Source organism: Aphis gossypii, chromosome X (assembly GCF_020184175.1).
Source record: "Aphis gossypii isolate Hap1 chromosome X, ASM2018417v2, whole genome shotgun sequence".
Taxonomy (NCBI): Eukaryota; Metazoa; Arthropoda; class Insecta; order Hemiptera; family Aphididae; genus Aphis; species Aphis gossypii.
Genome location: NC_065533.1, coordinates 48303283 through 48324326, shown reverse-complemented (window position 1 = coordinate 48324326; position 21044 = coordinate 48303283). Strand labels below are relative to the sequence as shown.

Genomic DNA, 21044 nt, shown 5'->3' with positions numbered 1-21044 from the left:
TAAATGATGTAAATCGATGTAGTTCGCGTAAATTGTTCTAATATTCTTGATGAAAATGACATCATCTCTCACGAATTCGATATTTTATGGTTGACAATGATAATCAACGGTAAAATGTTTAAAAATATTTTTGTTACTAGAAAAAAACAAAAACTATTATTTAAAGTAGAATAATTATGTATACATTGTATTCGTTACGAAGATTTACCCACACGTCAATAAGTCACAGATTTACTCTCATAAGTTATATATCTAGCAATATTTTTTTGTGTATATAGTGTGTAGATATTTAAAAAAAAAATAAATAAAAACGAAACGCTCGAACCTAACTCGCGGACCACACGTTCTCGAACACGTTCCGCGGAGGTACACGCCGCAAAACGCGGTGCGCGTGCGTGCGCTTCTCACGTCCGGCTCGAACGCGGCCCGCGACGCCGCCGCCGCCGCTCTACGGTCGCGTCCCCCCCCCACCACCATCACTCGGAAACCGACTACCGTTGCTACCCCCCGCCACTCCTCACCGGCGGCGGTTAGCGCGGGAGGAGCGCGCGGCGGCGGCCGACAATGAAAAAAAACACGACGTAACGAAACCCACCTGAAAACCATATACGAAATAACAAAACCAGACCCGCGGTGACCGGGCGCCGAGCTCGGGCGCGCGCTCGCACACTCGCACCACACAACCGCCACGCAAGGCGACGCGAACACACGCGCGCACGTCACGTTCCGTCCGTAGACCGAAATCCTCGAACCGAACGCGGCCCCGTCCGGCCATGTCGTGAACATGCGGCGATGCGCGTCGTCATCAGCAGCAGCCGGTCATCGTTGAACGGCGGCCGCGGCCGCGTTCTGCGGCTGGTGTTCGCGGTGCTCGTTCAGCTGCACGCTTGCGCGGCCGGATTGCAACAGCAACAGCAGCAGCAGCAGAACGCCGCCGGGGCCACCGAGGCGGCGGCCACGGCGGTGGTGCACAAGTGTTGCGGCCGCGACGAGATCGTCGTCGTCAACCGGTGCCGGAAGGCCAACGAAACCGGCACCGCGCCCTGGACGCCCGAGTTCAGCGCCAGCCACGAAGACGAGCCCGCCGCCGGACAGAACATCCTGCCCGCTTCGTCCGTGCCCTACAAGTGAGTCGTCTGATCTAAAATATTAATTTCAAATCGGTCGAACATATATTATTATAATATTATAATACGTAAAGGTATAATGATTTAAGTCACGACGTCCGACGATAGTTTAAACATTATCGTGTCCACATTCGAATTTAACGGTCGGCCAAAAGAACTTTTGAATCGTCGCGTTCGTTTGTTCGTTTCCATCCCCCCCCCAATAGCGCAAAAAACCGTTACTAAATCGATAACTGCAGGATCACCGCTCGCCCGTCAACCCCTTCATCCCCCGGCAGGTGAGTGTCCCCGCAAATTATACGTGCGTCGCACGCGACGTAGGTACGTAAGTACGCGGTATATACGACGGCGAAATGATATCCGGGGAAACGTATTTCCGGCGCCGATTTCCGTACCGTATACCGAATAGTACACTTCCTGCGTATTTTGTCAATATCGTTTCGATCGCATTATAATATAGTATACGGCGTATGAGGGACTGCTGCGGGCGATACAAACAAACGACGATGACGACCGTACCTGCAGCTGCTGCTCGACGGGTCGACAATGTCACGCGAAGAACATGATATTATTCAGATCGATCGCACCGCAAACCCTCGTGCGATAATATAGTGTAAAGGCGCATACAATCGGCGAGCACGAAACACGTATAGTGTACTACTCGCACCACACCGGACAGACGCTCTCGACGGAACGTGTTGTATAGAATGAAAATTTAACGGTACTACACGTGTGTGTGTGAGTGTGTAGGTAGATGTTCTGAGAGCGTATCCGCTGTTCCGGGCTGCGTAATAGTACAATATACGAAGCGCGACGGGGGGGCGTAAGTACGTATAACAATAATAATATGTACTCGACGGTGACGACGTGGTTTGGAAGTACCTACATACCTACTGTGATTTTATAGTTTATATTATAATATTATCTTATTATTTATAAGCGATACTATATTTATTGGCGCTATAGTATATTATATGCAATGATGCAATCGAATCGAAGGACATGACGTAGTCGCTGCCGCCACGTTAGTAATTAATATTATTTTGTCGATTCGTCTGTATAATATAATATTTTTTTTTTCTAAAAAATAACAATAATAATAATATAATAACCGAGGCACACACCGAGAAAGTCATCAGTCACGACGCGGTGCTGAAGACAGAGTAACAGTGACGGGTGGGGGTGGGGTGAGAGAGTTAGAGAGAGAGAGAGACTGACAACACACACGCGTATAACAAACACGACCATTGTCACATTATACGTCAGATACCTATCGTATAATATTATATACACAGTATCGTATACATAATATTTTCTGTTTATGTATAATATGCAATTTACAAAAGGGTAGCGCGTCAGGATCGAAATAGCGAAATAATATTATAATTATGTTCAAACAACTAAAGCATATGATTATCGAATTCCATAAATAATATTATTATGTTTGCAGTTATAACCTTATGAATAATATCATTAATATTTTTCCGGTTTTATAATGTACCAATTATACAATCTTAGAGGTGTACCTATCTTTAAACTTTTTCTATATTGCTCTGATTTCATATTTCGGTATTTGAGCGCTATTATTATTTGAACTATTCTATGACCCTTTCAGCCTTGAAATTCATTTTTATTCACTTCTATTACCTCTATCGCATATTTCGGTATACGAAAACGATAATTGATTAATTTTAATGCTTACCGACCTTTTGACACAATATCAATTATCCTTTTCATTTGTTGCTATATTGTACTATAATATTTGATTGAATTATTGTCAAAGATAGAGTTTATCGATATGTGTTTTGTACTATGGTAATGTTATACTTACAGTAACTTATTTTTAATGGATACTATAATATATTGGTGCTTGTGTGTTGTCAAACATGATTTTTACGTTCGAATGATTCACGCTCGTTGTAAACGTCTATTATACTCAAAATACATATACAAATACCTAATGCGAACAATAATACTATGATAATACGATATTCGTCATTCGAGAGTCATCGGAAACAGGTGTATGGCATACCAATAATGTCATAATATATTACGTACCCACGCGTGTATGTTTTTTCTTCTGAAATCCGGTGGGCTTACCAATGAAGATTACCTGACTTAACGTATTAAGTTCACACAACTAAACAAACACATTCTGTTGGTAAAATAAAAAAAATTAGTCATCGGGGACACGGCACTTTAATTTTAACTTCTTTTAGTTGCATAAACAATCACTAGACATTTAATGAATAAATATAGCTAATGTGCTAATGTCCACGATTTAGTGGCCCATAATAAATTAGTCCATTCAGTTTATTAATTTTTATGCAAACCAATATATATATATTGGGGTATTTTGGAAAAAACTTTCGAATTTTTATTTTAGTTGAATTTGAGCTTTGGTACATAAATATTTGTAGCTTTCTAATCATCATAGATCTATGGTAATTTTTCATATTTTTTCGATGAGGTATTATTATGTTTAATACTAGACGATACCTGATATCTTGTGAAACCGATATTTTTCTCCAAAAAACAAAATACAAGTGAACGATATAAACATAAAAGATGTAACATTTATAAATCAAGTAAACCTCATTGTTTTCATTCTATTATTGTGTTCAACAATATATTATTTTTTGCACAAAAGTGTTGTGTTTATGCTTAACTTTCAATAAATTTTAAAGTATCTTCGTGTGGCCTTGCGTAACATAGTTATATTCTTAGATTAAATTATTTTTAAACATATTTATAAAAAATAGTATTATTGATCATAGTAAATTAATATTGACTACACGGACTATTCATTATTTTAAGAAGTATAATATGTGTATATATTTATTATTTGAGTGCCCGCCTATAGGTAGTTGTATGGATTTTTGTGTCTGCAAAATTTGTAATACTCCCACCGATGTATTTGTGGATTATATTGCTTTTTTGGCTTCTAGATATACTTTTCGTTTTCTTCTATGTATTGTCGTGACCAGGTATCCCAAAAAGGTGATATTTATATCCACATTTTGTGTCTCTAATGTTTTTTTCCCCTGAATATTCAACGATGTTTTCTGTTATACATTTATCTTTTTTAATTCTTAAGAATTGTGAGAATCATTTAATTTTAATATTGAATTTTTAAATACTTAATATTTGTATTTATATATCTTTTTTTTTATTGAAATCAAAATATAATTATGTACAATACATATTTATTATTTACATTACTTAATAATAAAAAGTGTAATAAATAACCTGCTCAAAATTTTATTTAAGTCACAGTCCTCTTCCCGTGATGTTTGCCCGTGTTAAGCTAATTATTTCGATAATTGATGTTAACAGGAGTATTAAATATTAATATTTTTTATTTTTATTTTTATTTTTAATATTCCATTGTATAGCTATAGTATTATTATCCGCATTGTGTATAGGTAGTTGGACCGTGGATCAGACTTAATAGCTCTCCCTGAAAATTCGTAAACTTAGCTTGACCGTATAAATTATAATATTATTGTCGTCGTTGGAACTTTATGATCTTGGTAATATACGAAAACGATATTTTGGTTTCGATGACGTCCGAATCGTCCGATGTGCTTATCGAAACACTGAAGTCAATCAATATATTTAGTATTGGGTCATAGCTGCTCACGGCGGAGGCGTTGGTGGTGGCAATGACGACAACACACCAATAAATATGTATGTTATATTACATATTATATATAATAATAATACAACGATTCGACATTTTTCATCAGATTGCACAGCAACGTTTCGGAGGAATCGTACAGCTCGACACCCGGGGTGAATATATTATTTTTTAAACACACTTCCTCGTCTCGTCGTTCGCAGTCGATTTACTTTGACTGACATTTATTATGACTCAAAACAAATCTAAAATATAATATTGCGTTTTCGTCGAATTCGTCGAGCTGCAGTGACGACCATGCTTCGTATTGGCTGGCGGAGAATTTGTACCATACGTAGGTACTCAAACCGTCGTAATTTTTAAAACCGTTTCAGCACATTTTTTTCAAAACTCGTGAATAATATTACTATATTTAAGTACACCGTTGTGTTTGAGTCAATAGTAGATTGTATTATGTTTATGCGTGATTGTGCAAAGGGGTTTGCTTGTACATTTTCACTCGTTTCGTTTGGCAGCTTTCGCATTCTCTTGTCGGAGAACCGACTATACCTACGACTATTATCCTGCCTATAATACATTATTTTGTATAATAATATTGCGAGCTACTCGCGACCAAGCGAGTTACATAATGACGATTATAATATTATATCCCGCCAATATAGTCGAGCCGCCGTCGTCGTGCCGTAGTGTGTTTTTTTTTCTTCGTCTCGTTTATGTTTTTTATGTGTACCGAACCTTATGTACGCGTATATGTGACTGCGTATACGAGCATTGCGAGCCGACATTCCGGGAACCGGTTTTTTAAAAAAACGTTCGCCGATTCGCATTGTTTTTCTGTTATTCCTTACGCGCCGCATACGTACGTGTACGCGACAGATTGCCATTTTGCCGTCGGGACGGCTGACCAAGCGTAAAAGTACGCTGTCCGCAGCGCTTGCACCGCGACTGTGCCTACATAATATTAGTATTATTACGATTAGTGTCCAGACTTTAATAATGTCCCTGAAAACCTTATTAAAATATGATTCTTTCGTCCGCCTCAGTATAAATTATTGTACCGCGCGTACTCTCCAAAGTCTTAAAAAATAATCAAAACAGTGACGATTTTCGGTTAAAATATTATAAACTGTATGATTCTCGAGTTCTCAGTACAATATGTGCAAAAAATGTTTGTTCTAGAGTACCTAGTTTAGAACAAAATAGAATGTCGTGAATTTAGAATGCTTGACCGTACATTATGTATAAGAATGGATTATTACGACCCATCCACATATCTTATCTCAATATATCAGAGATTTATATTAAAAAAAGTTGCTTTCACACAATATATAATTATCATTTAGAATGAAAAAAAGCTATACAATTCCATGTGTTATTTTGAAATAATAAGGAATAAAATGAAAGAAAAAAGAGTTGATTTATTATAGTTTTATTATATATAGTATATATTTATATAAAACATTATAGCGAAATTATTCTTTTAATGTTTAGTTGTACTTTAGTATTACGCCATTACGGGTATATATACCTAACTGACTTTACCCAGAACACTGTAAAAAAACACTAAATACATTACTTAAAGTCGTTCTATATTTATGATTTTTTTTTCGATGTATACTTATACTTATCCATGAATTACTAAACATTTTCCAGTTTTCTATAAAAAAGAAAACCATTGATTTTTCTTTACACATTGCACAATCTAACATGTCATATATATATTCACAAATATGAAAAATTCTTGAAATATTCTGTCTACCTTAAAATATGCTTTTATAATACCCAAAATAAACGTTTTGGTATTCGTATTTCAAGATCAAAAATTTCTTACTCCAGTCAAGCATATACTTACACACAAAGCGTGCGTAAAAATCCTGCAGACCCTTTATTATAATAAATGTTTATGATGTAGGCAATATCTTCAGATAAATAGAAAAAAAAGCTTTATGACTTTTATTTTTACTCTTTATTTGAAAAGGAAGTAATAATAATTATTATTTTAGAGGAACAGATGGGATACAAAATATAGAAGAAAAAAAATACATACGTACATAATTATGTATATATATTTTATACTTGCAGCCAGCTGCAATTGTTTCTGTTCAATTGCTACGGCTCAAGATTGCGTTTATTATTAGTGTGGTTGTTTTATGACGATGGTATAATAATTATAATTTCCTTTTTGAATTTTTATTTAAACTACACATCATTGCGTACTCTCTTTCAGTTATTTTAGCAGGCTTATAAAAAAAAATTGTGTTTACGCACGATTGATAAAACTTATTATGAATATCATTCGAATCCATTTTATTCGATTAAAAACTGAAGTATGCATGTTATGCAAGTATTGCAATGGGGTGTAAAATCGTTTGTTAAAAAAATAACTTTGAAAGTTTATTGTTATTATTGGTTTATAAATTGAAATCGAAAACTGTATAGCTTATTATTCAAACAAACAAGTATTGTTATTGTTTTAACAAATATAAATCCATTTCACTGAGGAATAATATTCATATTATAAAATAAAATTTAATGGACCATTTGATTAGGGGGATTTCAACAGTTATTATAGTAAATAACACAATATCGTTTTATAACAAGTGGCTCATATTATAATGGTTCTATTTATACCTAATGAAAGCTCGTAAGTACTGCACTTGCATATTTATTTTTCGTGCCAAAATTAACTTATTTATTATTATAATTTTTAAATTAAATTCTCATTCAAAATTATAACGTCGGTATTGTTAATATTGTTGTGTTATATGTATATACGAATAATTTATGATACGTAACTATGAAAATGGTAAGAAAAAATTAAAAAATAGGCTCAATAATATCCGGTCCTTAAATAAATAACTATTTTCCAGCGTTGTATATATTATAGAAATTAAAAGTTAAAATTCGATGTTATTACCTATCGGATTCTGACGGATGGGTATAATTATATTCGTCGCGAATGAGTTATGAATATACGTTGCGTGAAGGGGGGATGGCTTCCGCGTGCACATGTGTACACTCCTTGAGGCGCTCAACAGTGTATTGTAGCACTGACCTTAACACTGACGAATCGTTCAATAGGACATAATACACGTCTTATTAGTTATTATGTCGTGTACATTATTATAATGTGATTGTGTCTATGTGGTGTAACGAGTTATGTGGAATCGTCCCATACAAGGACGGGTACTGCAGCCATCGTCCTCTTGGAATTTTTTTACCGAACCGATATCATATCTATATATATATATTATAAATCAAAATGTGGCGAAGTATAGTGGCGCCGAACTTTAAGTACGATTATTTTACTCGCAATCCTAATTAATAAAAAAAAAAAATCATCTTTATAGGTACATAAAAGGTATACGCGCGTATAATGGTTATTATTTCTGTGTATCAGCTATATTGCTTACATACGGTTGAGTGACTTTGGTTTATTCTTATTATTAAGTATACATATAAAAAAATACCTAATACCTTACCTCGTATATTGTTTATTATCTAGTTCAAAGATTTCAAACTTTTTTTCATGTACCACTCATGCGTGTAATTCGGATCAGTAATGTACCACTAATGATGAAAAAAGTATAACTATTCAAAACATTTTAATACATTTATAACAAAAATAATGTATAAACAGTATCATTATATAAATATAGGCATATTTAACAGAATTTTGTATTAATTTTACGTAATAAATCTACAACGCTATTGTTGCGTATACTATAACGCGTGTAACTTTCGCGTACCACAGTTTGAGAACCATTGTCCTTGCTTAGTTACTTTAATATAGCTATATCGGTATCGATATTGAAGTATTGAACGATTATGTTATAGAACAACTAATAAACAAGTTAACAATAAAGTTAATTAGTGTATTTCAATCAATAGGTATCATATAATTAATAATAAATAATAATTATGCGACACGACATTTTGATTTTTTTTTTGTATTATGTAACATAAATTGTTTCCTTTTAGTACAACCAAAGAGCGAATGAGTACTGTGAGAAAGAAGTGGTTAGTATCCATGGAAGTTTGAGAAAACTGAGTCTATTACTCTTGTTTGGATTGAATTACCTAAATAATTTTTAGTTTTTAAATCTATACTGTTACTGAGAATTGATTGAAATTCACTCCAGTATAAATTGGAAACATGTTTGGTATTTAGGTATTGAATATTATATATATATATATATATATTTATTAAAATAGCAATTTTTAGATCGAAATTGTAACTTAATTATTTAAATTTGAAATGCTAAGTTCTGACGTTTCCACATAATTAATAACAAGGTCATAAATTTAATTTAATTCACATGATTTTATTTTTTATTATTCCGTTAAAGAAATTTAATTTGTCTCTAAATTGTTTTTCACGTAATATTATTTGACTTTTAGCATATTATTATTTGTTTTTCGAATATTCTTATTTAACCATATTTTTTTTTTTATAGTTTATCGATTTTAAAATACACAGTTTTGTTTTTGAACATTGTTGTTACAATAATTTGACTTTTATTTTAACATTGTTATTATGGTAAATAACGCCTGACATATTAATTATTATCATCTTTCAACACACAGTAATTTATTCAACTATATAAAATGGTGAAAAAATAATAATGATCTCAACAAAATACTTTTGTATTTAACTTTAAATTAAAATTTTTAGTACAACTATAAAATTAATTTTACAATTCTTTTTATATAATTTTACACTATAACTGAATAACTTAATTATTGACTCTTTATTAAATATTTATTGCCAATTGAATCATCTAAAAATATTTTAAACCTAAATGTTAAATACTAATATTATGATTTTAATTTAATTTTTAAATATTCATATTGTGTGTATAAAATCTACGTATACTTATGAGTTATGAGTAAAAAATAAAGTTACACATTTAAATAAATAATAAATTCCACGTCTTCTCTATTTAATGATTTATCGAATTAATATAAATAGGTGTCCAATTGGCAATTTATTACGAAATATAAAGAACACTGATTTCAAAAATAATTATTTTATTGAAAATGAAAAAAAAAGTATGACTTTATAAATTTAAAATGTTAAGCACCTCACTTATTATAGGACTTGAGGTAAGTTAGACTGATAGTGTCTTGGGACTGCTATGTTAGGTCCAATTTGTTAAGTACTTTTTTATAAGTTCGATGACACTTCTGCAAGAGGTGAAACTCGTCTACCTCATTTATTTTCTTTCCATTTCATTTCATTGCATTGAATAATGTTGTGTTTTTTTTTTATTCTGTAGAGTGAATTAAATTTTATTTCAGTGGTTGGAGTGTTGATGTAATAAAGCTTGTTATCGAATACTGCCAATATCAAAATAAAATCGTGTAAGACCATAGGTATTATTACTTTTGCACCCTTTACAACACGTGCACACGTGTACAAACTTTTATTTAATAGTTTTTACGCGATATATTTTTTATAAATCACATTTTAGTTTATTTTGATTTATTATAATAATCTATTATAAAAACTTTGTAATTATTTTTAATTAATTTCTCATTTAAAGAAATGAGTAGTATGATAATCTGCAGTATTGATAATTATATTATTTTATTTATATAATGTACCTATTACTTTTATAAATATTTTATAGTCCGTTAAGATTTTAGATGTATGTATTTATACACATTATGGTATATAATGTACTCTTAATACATTTATAAAGCAACACTGTTTTTTGTATCAAATATTTTCATACAATTATACTTTATAAAATTCCTAAATTATTGTTGAATACTATTGTTATTGTAATTGTTATTATACATTATATGGTATTATACAAGTAATTTGAGCACCAATCAAAATCCATATTAATATAATAATAATAATAACATCAACCATCAGGTATTCTCCAAGAAAAATATTCGTAGTATTTGAGATAAGATTAAATGTGTGTTTAACTAGATTGTTTTGAGCGAATGGCATTCGAATTGATAAGTCTTTTATGATTAAACAAATACAATTTATGATTCATAATCACTTATTATATTATTATGAATTAAAAAGTCTACAAATGTATAATTTATCAGCATTAAATAATAAAAATGATTACTATATTTATTAATGAAACATGTTTTTAAAGCAGATGTTTTTATTACCTATTGAATTATTTACCAATCGTAAGTCGACCAGCTGATGTATTATTCGAGATTAACGAATTGGACCAAAAGCAATCGCCTGTGGGTCGTATTTAATCTGGAGATTATTGTTTGAAAATTCGTTTTTAAAAGTATACAGTTAACTAAACTTTAGTATTATATTTATACATAACACATTAGGGCGTTTTGAAGTTATGACTTCAATCTATACCAGGGATGGGTAATTGGCGGATCGAGTACCTTTTTTATTTGTTCCGTGCTACATTTATTGCTATTTAATATTTTAGCGTTTACAAGTATTTTATTTTGTTATATAACATTAAGTCATAACATTATTAGTAAAAAAAGTAAATTGTAATTGTAAATTTTATTGACCTCTCTGGCCTGCTAGAATATGAAGTTATAAAAATTGGCCCCTTAGTAACTTTAAGTTGCTCATCCCTGATCTAAACTTATAAAGAGTTTCGTGATTGTTTATATTTGTTAAACAAAGTAAGATCATATTATAGGGTATTTTCTATGAGAATATTTAATGCATAATAGCATAATGCATGTTACGTTCGACAATTCATTAAAAAAAACTATATATTCCTATGTATAAAACCGTCTATCCTTATAATCTGGTGACTACGTAATTTATCTATAATAAATTAACTTGTATAAAATTCCGTTCAGTTCGATCAACAAGGTATAAACTTGACTTATGAAATTGTCTAACTGCGCCCTACATTGATATTTCTTTACAATCTTCGAACATCGTAAAAAATATCATCCTAGTCGGTTCAGCCGTTTCCAGATTTAAAGCATACGAATTATTATTCTAATCATCTTACGAAATTATATGTTTAGATTTATAGACAAGGTAATTTACTTGACTAAAATCACACTTGAATAAATATTTTCATTTGTCAAACTATTTTATGTATATTATTACACGACTAATCAAAGTAATTAAAATATTAAATTTTTTAAGTTTAGTATATTATAAAAAAATCTAATTCATAATGATATCTCTATAATTTGATAGTTTTAAATTTGTCCTCATTTACCTATATAATTCTATTTTTATAAGACTAGGAAAAAATTATTATAAAGACCAGTTTTATTAAATAGATATTAATTATAAACTATCAGAAATTATTTTTGTAATATTTTATTGAATTATTTCACCTTTTACATAAATTATTATTATTTTTATACTTACAACTTATTTGAACACTATACAATGAAATACATTTAAATATATACACTCATTATTTTGAAAAGTTTCAACTCTTACATAATATTCTTATAAATCATTATATAAAATCATAAATATATATTTTTAAATATTTGCATAATAATTATTTAAGTGTACTGCATTTTTGAAGGATGGCATACATTTTTAATTTAATATCCAGAAGAATATTTTTTAGATTAGGTACTTGGATAGGTTATAGTTTAATTTCGAACAGGAAGTTAATGAATTAGGTATAATTATTTAGCTTTGATAAAGAGAACGGGGAAACAATATTTTGAGGGATACCCTTGGCAACTTCGCTCATCTAAACTGTTTATAAAAATAATATTTTTCAAATAATTTAAAACCTTTTAATATAATGATTATGGAAATCTAAATGTATCACTTATATTAAATATATATATATATTATAGACTTTTAAATCAAAAAGTTTTGGTCTTTTTTACTGTGATTTAAAAAAATAAAATAAATAATTAACTAATTGTTATTGATTTCATATACTTTTCTATTAAGTGAAGAATATATGCTCGACTTTTTTGGATCTTATTCAATTATTATCCCTATAGTACCTACCATATTATGAACACTTTTTAAAATCTTATAATTTTTCATTGGTTTTGAATGTATTCCATTTTTAATCCCATAGACTTAATACATTCAATTTAAAACATGTACTGCTATTTACTATTCAATCATTCAAATTTGATAAATAAAAAAATATTTCAGTACTAAATACAATGATGGTTTATTACTATATTAAAGAGTCTTAAAGTTTGAAAAACTTCATAAACACTTAAAGTTCGTATATAAATCAAATAATACTTTTAATAAATATCGTTTGTATAATCTGATTTCAATGAGATTAAAACATCAAATCATAATATTAATAAGAACGATTCACGAGATTGTCTGTATTATTGATTTTTTGACTTATATAAAAAAATATTTATTTTTACATTTCAATTATGTACAGTATATAATATATTTCTATATATTCTATTTATATTTAGACTTAATGTAAAATACATCTGTTTGAAAAAGTATTTTATCATAACATAGAAAGATTTTTCATTATTATATGCAGCAATAATAGAAAACAAATAATAATATTTATTAAACAATTTTTCGACATTCATCGAAATGGCCTACAAAGTTCATTTTGATTGGTTCAGCTGATCTTGGTTTTAAGTAGCTCTTCAATGTTTGCATACGAAAAATGTTTGTATAAATAGTAAATATATATTATAAGGAACATTTTTTGGAAGCATCGTGTCCGTGTTAATTGAATCGTTATGTTTGCAATCGTTATTTACAACAAAAATTAAAATAACGTGAATTTAAATTGCTTTTCTGATTTTTTCAAAAAAGGAACAAAAGAGCAAATTGATTTTTTTTTAATAATACAAAGTAATATACGTAATTGAATCATTCGTGTAGGCAGCACATTTTACCAAAAGAAAGGTATAATGAATATATATATATAATTGTTCTTTCTTATTGCTCGGGGTGAGAAACCCTAAGGGTGAAGGTAAATTGTATGAAAGTTTACTCAGACGCGATTAACCTATACCGACATTAGTGTTTGTATCTTCGAGGAAGACCCAACGGAGAGTAAAATAATTTATTATACTGCCTGCAGTGGAATACAATCTCCTATATACGCAAGCACGTAATTGACGTAGAAATAAATAATTTAGTGAACAATATGTCACGTCTCTGTGCACATTGTAATAGAGCTGTTACTTAATACTTTATTATATGGTTTTATATTGAATATTATTATACGGATTTAAAGCAAATAAGCATCTTTTGCCTCAATTATGAACATACACCTAAGGCGTAACGAAATTGGGTTACCTGTGTGTAAGGAACCCAAACAACTTTTTTGGAATGAATTCATGTAAAATATGATTAAACCGTTTCCATATAGCACGGAGCAATGTATTATTATAATATTATAACATATAATGGGTTCTTCAAAGATTCTCGAACTTTTTTTTTTAATACGAAAAAGCTTCAAAATCATATTGTTCTTATAATAGTTTAGAACAAAATGAAAATAAAATAAACACACATGAAATCATTTAAAAAAATATGAAATGCTTTACGCAAAATACGCCAACGTATAGATGCGTTAATGAAAGCAATCATCAATACCATTATTGATTGTTATTGTTTCATTACTATAAAACCTTGCCATTTAGCATTTTTAAATTTTATTCATGGAAATATATAACATTTTATTTTTGTTCATTCGTGATTCGTGGTAGACAAAGAAACATTATTAAATGACTATATAGGTAGGTGTATTGATTTAAATTCCACGCGAATATTAAAAAATGATTTATTAGTATTATATGCTGCACGAATCTAAATCTTAAATAAGGTAAATATCGAAGTACGTTGAAGTGTTTAAAATATTAAATAGAGGATTGAATCGAATCGTAATTTTATATTTTATTTACTATCATAAAACACGTGTAAACAATATTTGTGAGAAATAATTCATTTACTTTCTCTTATAATGTATACTCCTATATAAATATTGGTTATATACTGGTATACTCTTTAATGTTTATTCTATTTTATACATCTGTATTGATTGCATTAGCTCTTGGAAGTCAATTAAGCTAAACGTATCGAGTTTTATGACATTTTTAAATTAATTATTCTAAAATAGTTCATTGCCAGAAAATTAATATAGCTGCCGTATAGTCACGTAAGTGCAATGATTATAGTTTTCCCCGATCAGTGGAAAATTCATCTATATTTATTACAGTTATTTATCTCTAGGATAAATCATTATATTAAATATAAAAAATGAAATTAGTTATTTTTATTATAATTTTTTGGTATGTAGCTGGACGATTATTGTGAAATTAAAAAAAAAAACGATAACGCAAAAATGTCCGAATATGGAGCTACAGTAAGCGTGTGTATCAATATATTAATAATGGCAAACGTAAAACCACAATCTCAATCAAGAATAATGATGATTGCGCACGGAGACGTAAAAAATATAGTGTTTGACACATTGCATTTATAAAAACAAATATATTCGCATTCTTTGAAGTATAAAAGAATAACAATATTTTTGATTGTTCTTTCATTGTATATACAATCTTTGCCCTAAAAACTACAATAATCGTCATTAGTAATGATTAGTAATATTCATTACCCATATTATAATATATAAAGTGTAATACTCACTTAAATATTACGGATAACTTGACAAATTGTTATAATATAGTAAATTAATAACTATGGCTGTGAATTTAATACACTAAAAACCTTAATGCATTAAAAATGCCAACAAAAAAATGTTTAATAAAAGTTTCATAAATGAATTCATTGTTACATATAATTCAAATTATATACTCACAAAGCTACATTTCAAAATCGTTAAAAAATCCACATTTCTACAAATTCACAGTTTTTTTCATAACATATTATGGCATAAATCATGATATTGATATATATATATATATATATATTCATATTTTATCACAATTTTTTATTTTAATCTAACGTCCGAAATATTTATTGTGCCTGTAGTTTAGAAGATAATACATTCATCTATAACTGTCAATTAATGTTTATATAATATTATGATTATAATGAACAATTGTATGTATAATTACGTACATAACGCGAACCCAATGAGTATCACGGTAATCACAATAATTCTTCTCATCACTTATTTTATTAATTTTTTTTATATTTTGCGGGGATATTTTTCTGTGATATTTGGTTTACAAATTATTTTGATCGGGATATTTTGACGTGTCACCTATTTTTTAACAAGCACAGTAGGTACTAGCAATAATGTGTAATACTAATTCTATCCTAAAATAACATAACCATTTCAAGAGCTTAGTGTACTTTATAAAGTCGTTATAATATTTAGAGTACCTATAACGTGTATCACCTGCCATTCATATTGACTATAATATATTCCATACAGTGTACAATGATAATGGTGTATATTACTATTGTCTATTAACTGTGTTAAGCTTAACATAATATTATATTAGTGTGTGAGCGGTGGGTGGTTTTTTTGATGAACTTATTCATACTATTATACCTAGGTGAATTTTCAAATACCGATTGAATAGTAAGACCACATATTAATATAATTCCAAATTATATAATATACTTAAAAAAAAAAAAATTGAAAATCAAACATTAGACTGTTTATCTAACAATTAAGCCATAATTTAGATTAATGTAGTTCTAACGGCATTTGCTGCAGAACAAACCATAATTATTAAGCATATTATTACCGCTATATTATAGTATAGATATTCAAAAAATATTAAATAACAAAATACATCTTTTAAAATGGGGACTAGTTAATTAAAAAAATATATGTATATCTTGATGTACACTAAAAAAATAACTATTAAGCAAATGATTTTTTGAACACGTATTTACGTATATCTTTTATTATTTTATAAACATGTCAATGGTTTCTATCAGTAATTAATCCAATTACTAGATTTAAAAATATAAAATAAAATTAGCCTACCTAACTATTTCACAAGTTTTTTTTTTTAATTTAATTTTTTTTTTATCTTTTTTGTTACAAAATATTAGTATATTAGGTACTTACATATGGGCACTTTATTTCATTAAGTTCTTAGTTTTACTATAAATTCAAGTCTGTTCTGAATTTGCATAAAATTATCAAACAAAGTTTGGTCTATCTACTTTATACCACAACATACCTATAATACAATTATTAATTACTGTGTCATTTTCGTATCATGCTACAATATCATATTATACGTACATAAAACAAATCTATTGAATACAACTCAAGTGTTTTTATAAAAGATTGTTACTGGTGCACATAATTTTTATAATAAAATCCAATAAAAAAAATAAAAATGTTTTTGATATCGGTCTTTAGCGCCAAGTTCGTACAGTGTAACCGTTCCATTTGTATGATTATGTATGTTATTTTAATGTATTTGTACTTACTCGTGATTTTCATCCTTCTCGAGAAATAATAATAACATACTTTACACAATATTGTTTGTACTCTGAAAACGAGACAAATACACACAAAATGTGTGCACGATGAGAGCTTTGAGCCAAGTCTTCGCTCGGCCTCGAACCCCTGGGATCAGTGAGTGGGATTTAGGACTGGGTTGATACTGTATATATTATATACGAGCGAAGGAGCTGAAGCCAACGACGAAAGTGGTGTTGCTCGTATAATGCGAAATCCAATTTGCCAAAGATGCTCAATCGTGTTGTCGCTCGAAGGGTGTAGATCAATACCGCATTCGCTTAACCGTAATAATCCACCGTCTCCAAAATATATACGACATACCTATACGACATATAAGTAGGTAACTTATTCGTGCGGTATCGGTTAGGGCTGTGGGGACTGCGCTACACACTCGCTCTGTTGAATAAAATAATATAACAGCATATTTGCAATAAAAAAGAGGTGATAACTCAACAAAATATATATAACATACGTATATATAAATAAACAATAATGAACACGAAAAATTCAATTTATGGGTTTATGGGGGGGGGTCATTCAATTAAAGAAATAAATGTTATAATCAATTTATGATTATCATTGTCATAATGTATTTACATAACAGGAACTCTGGAATAACGTTTTTACAAAGACGGGTTTTCGAACATTATTAAGTCTATTAACTATTTTATAATTATTATTGTTAAACATAAACACATTATTTGGCGTGCATTCACATTCATTGATTTGCATCAACGGTAATTTATTGATGTTGAAATTTTTATACCTAATAAAATCGAAACGATTACATTTTTGGACACAACCAAAAAATCTTCCAATTTACATAACTACGTCTCTTAAAAAATGCAGACTAATTGTCACTCGTTTGCAATTGATTATAATATACTTTCTATTATTCTAATATGTTTGTGATTAACAACTTTTTTATTTTTTTTTATTTTAGATTAGCTACCGGGTTCCCAAACTGTAAGACCCGTCAACAATGGTTGGTATACCATTACCGCGGTTCTGGCGACCGTCTGGTGCTGTATCCAAGTGGAAAGCTCAGGCATTACGTCCTCAAACATCAGCACGGCAGCAGCGAAGAACAACAACAACAGCACCGAGACTTTATCGTAGATCACGAACGGTCCTTCGATTACGAACAAGGATTTTACTGTTTAGACAAAGTAAAGATATAATTATTATTAAATATTATAATAAGACCATTGAGATTCTGCGCCTGTTTTGACAAGTGTAATGTAATGATTTTCGACTTTGGAAACATTTAATCGCATGTACATTGTATATAATTTAAGTGATTCGATTGAAGTGTGAATATATTAAGATAGAGAATAATATAAGGACAATATTATATTATTATAATTATTTATTCGTTTCTACTTAGAATTTATTTCGTTGCGCAAAGAACTATTAGAATTATTTGCTTAAAAATGCAATATGTGACAATAATTTTCAATATTAAGAAAATAATATATATACTAATAATTGTACTTTACTTTAATCGGGATATGTGAACAAACATAAAATTATGGCACTATATCGATGTATCACTATTTTAGTGTATCTTATTCATATTGAACGGATAAAATAGCAACGGGCGTAACTCGCTTTGTAAACTATTTTGACCGAGGTAGGCCAACTATCTACCTGTGGCATATTGGATTTATCACTTGGTATATTTTTGAAAGGGTTTTATAGTACTTCCTAAACTTTTTGATATATCTAACCATCTTTGAAACTTTCGTCAAAATCGGTCGATTAGTTTTTGAGTTTATAAGCTATACACAAATAATAATATTGACTTTTTTTGTATATTTACTCGTATATAACAAACAATAAATTAAATATTATTTTCTTTTATTAAAAAAAAACTCCTTGTAACACATGGTGGTAAGTCGTCGAGTCTATAATAATTTTTATTTTGTAACCAATAGCAATCCTATACATAAAAAAAAATTATTCAAATTTCGTGAGCCAAAAAAATTCATTAGAAAACCACCCTTTATCAACCCGTAGGGTTAAAAAATGAAAGTAAAATTAACCTCCGAATCTTAAAGAATTTATTGATATAACTTGTATTGAAATTGGACTGATAGTTTCTACTCGTAATATTAAAGCGTTCAAACATACAAATTCTTTAGTTTCATAATATTAGTATAGATTATAGTAGTATATTGTACTCGTATAGGTATGTAGTATGTATATCAACCATAGTTTGAGTGGCGACAAAGTTTTTTCAAAACATCTTTGATATTATTTCATATTGTTTAGCATTTAATTAATTTAATTTTATAATACATTAATTAAAACCCAGATGTTGGATATAAACAAAAACTTTATTAGTTTGTTGAAGTGTTTAATGTTTTTATCACTTGTATTTTTATCATTAATATTTCTCGCAGGTCATTGACATTGATCGTCCGGACATTAACGCACAAGTGGCCGTCATCTGTACACCACAGATACCGTCTCCATGGACGGACTCTGATTTCGTTATGCGAAGGATCGTAAATCCTATTTGCCATGCCATAGCGATGGCTTGCTTGCTGCTCGTCGCCATCGTCCATTTCGTGTTGCCACAACTCAGAGACTTGATCGGAAATATGGTCACTACTCTAGCCGGCTGTATGATCGTAGCCCGGATCGCCAACATCGTTCGCATATTCGTCGAGTACAACGGTCCCGTCAGCTATTTGACAGCTGGTATGTATATATTGTACATACATTGTACTTAATATATATTAATATATTATAGGTACCAAGGGATATTATATCGATCGTACATAGTAAATAGTTTTACTAAGAACATTGACTGGAGCTTTTGGGTTTTTTCTCGTTTGTATTAAAATAAATTTAAATATGTCAATCAAATATGTCTTCGTTTTGAATTATGTGCTTCTGGTACAAACATCTCTTTTTAGAGTATATTATTTAAAATAATGACAAACTTAAAATAACCCAATTAAATAATGATGAAAAGTCTTTAAAGTAAAATATTACTTAAGTTTCAGTAGGTATTTAAAATAATTCGTACATAAGTAGTAATAATCATAAAAGCATTATATAAATCATTTTAATAGATTTTTTATTAAAAAAGTATGACAATGACCAATAATTATTGATGAATATCTACGATAATAATTATAATACACCTTAAAGACTTAGAATAAGTTCAGGCAGTGAAATTAATACATACAATATAGAAGTTTTGCAGGGACTTTCAATCTAAGGTCATTACGAACCCAATATGTCATTTCAACCGGTGTCATTATAAACGGTTTCTACTATATTTATGTTATTGAAATTCACAACAACCAAAATTATACAATTGATACTATATACTGCATAGGTTCTTAACCGGAGATCCATGGACTCCTTGGGGGATCCGTAGATGGTTGCTCGGGGGTCCACGGAGTGGCTGTGATTTTCTTTTTAAATAACCCAAAAATAAATTTGTTTTGATAGCGTTTTTAAGATAACAATAATAATGTCTTGGCAGCATTCTGCCACTTGGAAAATAACAATGTTTTTTAATTTAAAATTTAATACAGTTTTAGTTATAATAGTAGTATTACCTATGTATTACATTTATCATTAATAAATAATAAAAATTTCATTTATTTATTTCATTTTTTTTCATTTTTTTTTTTGTTTGGGCGGTCCGTGATTATATTTTATACTTCAAAGGGGTCCATGGACCAGAAAAGGTTAAGAATGTATGCTATATAGGTACTCAACCCTAAGTATCATATTTTCGTTTTACTGTGAATGCCTCAGCTGAATTCGTAAAATATCTGGTAGGCGTTCGTCATAAAGCTCATAACTCATCATAAGACTTAAATTCTTTAGTGTATATTAAAATCATTTCGAGCATTCGAA

At 29.7% G+C, this 21044-nt stretch overlaps 1 protein-coding gene across 1 annotated transcript in view; it reads left to right on the top strand.

Moving 5' to 3' along the window:
* Positions 1–625: 625 nt before the first annotated feature.
* LOC114127917 (probable G-protein coupled receptor Mth-like 5) overlaps positions 626–21044 on the top strand; it is a 34273-nt gene continuing 13854 nt past the window's right edge. The window contains exons 1-3 of the mRNA XM_050205898.1: positions 626–1127; positions 18106–18331; positions 19568–19868. Of these exons, the coding sequence (XP_050061855.1) occupies positions 793–1127; positions 18106–18331; positions 19568–19868 (862 nt within the window). The 5' untranslated portion in view covers positions 626–792. The remainder of the gene's footprint in view (positions 1128–18105; positions 18332–19567; positions 19869–21044) is intronic.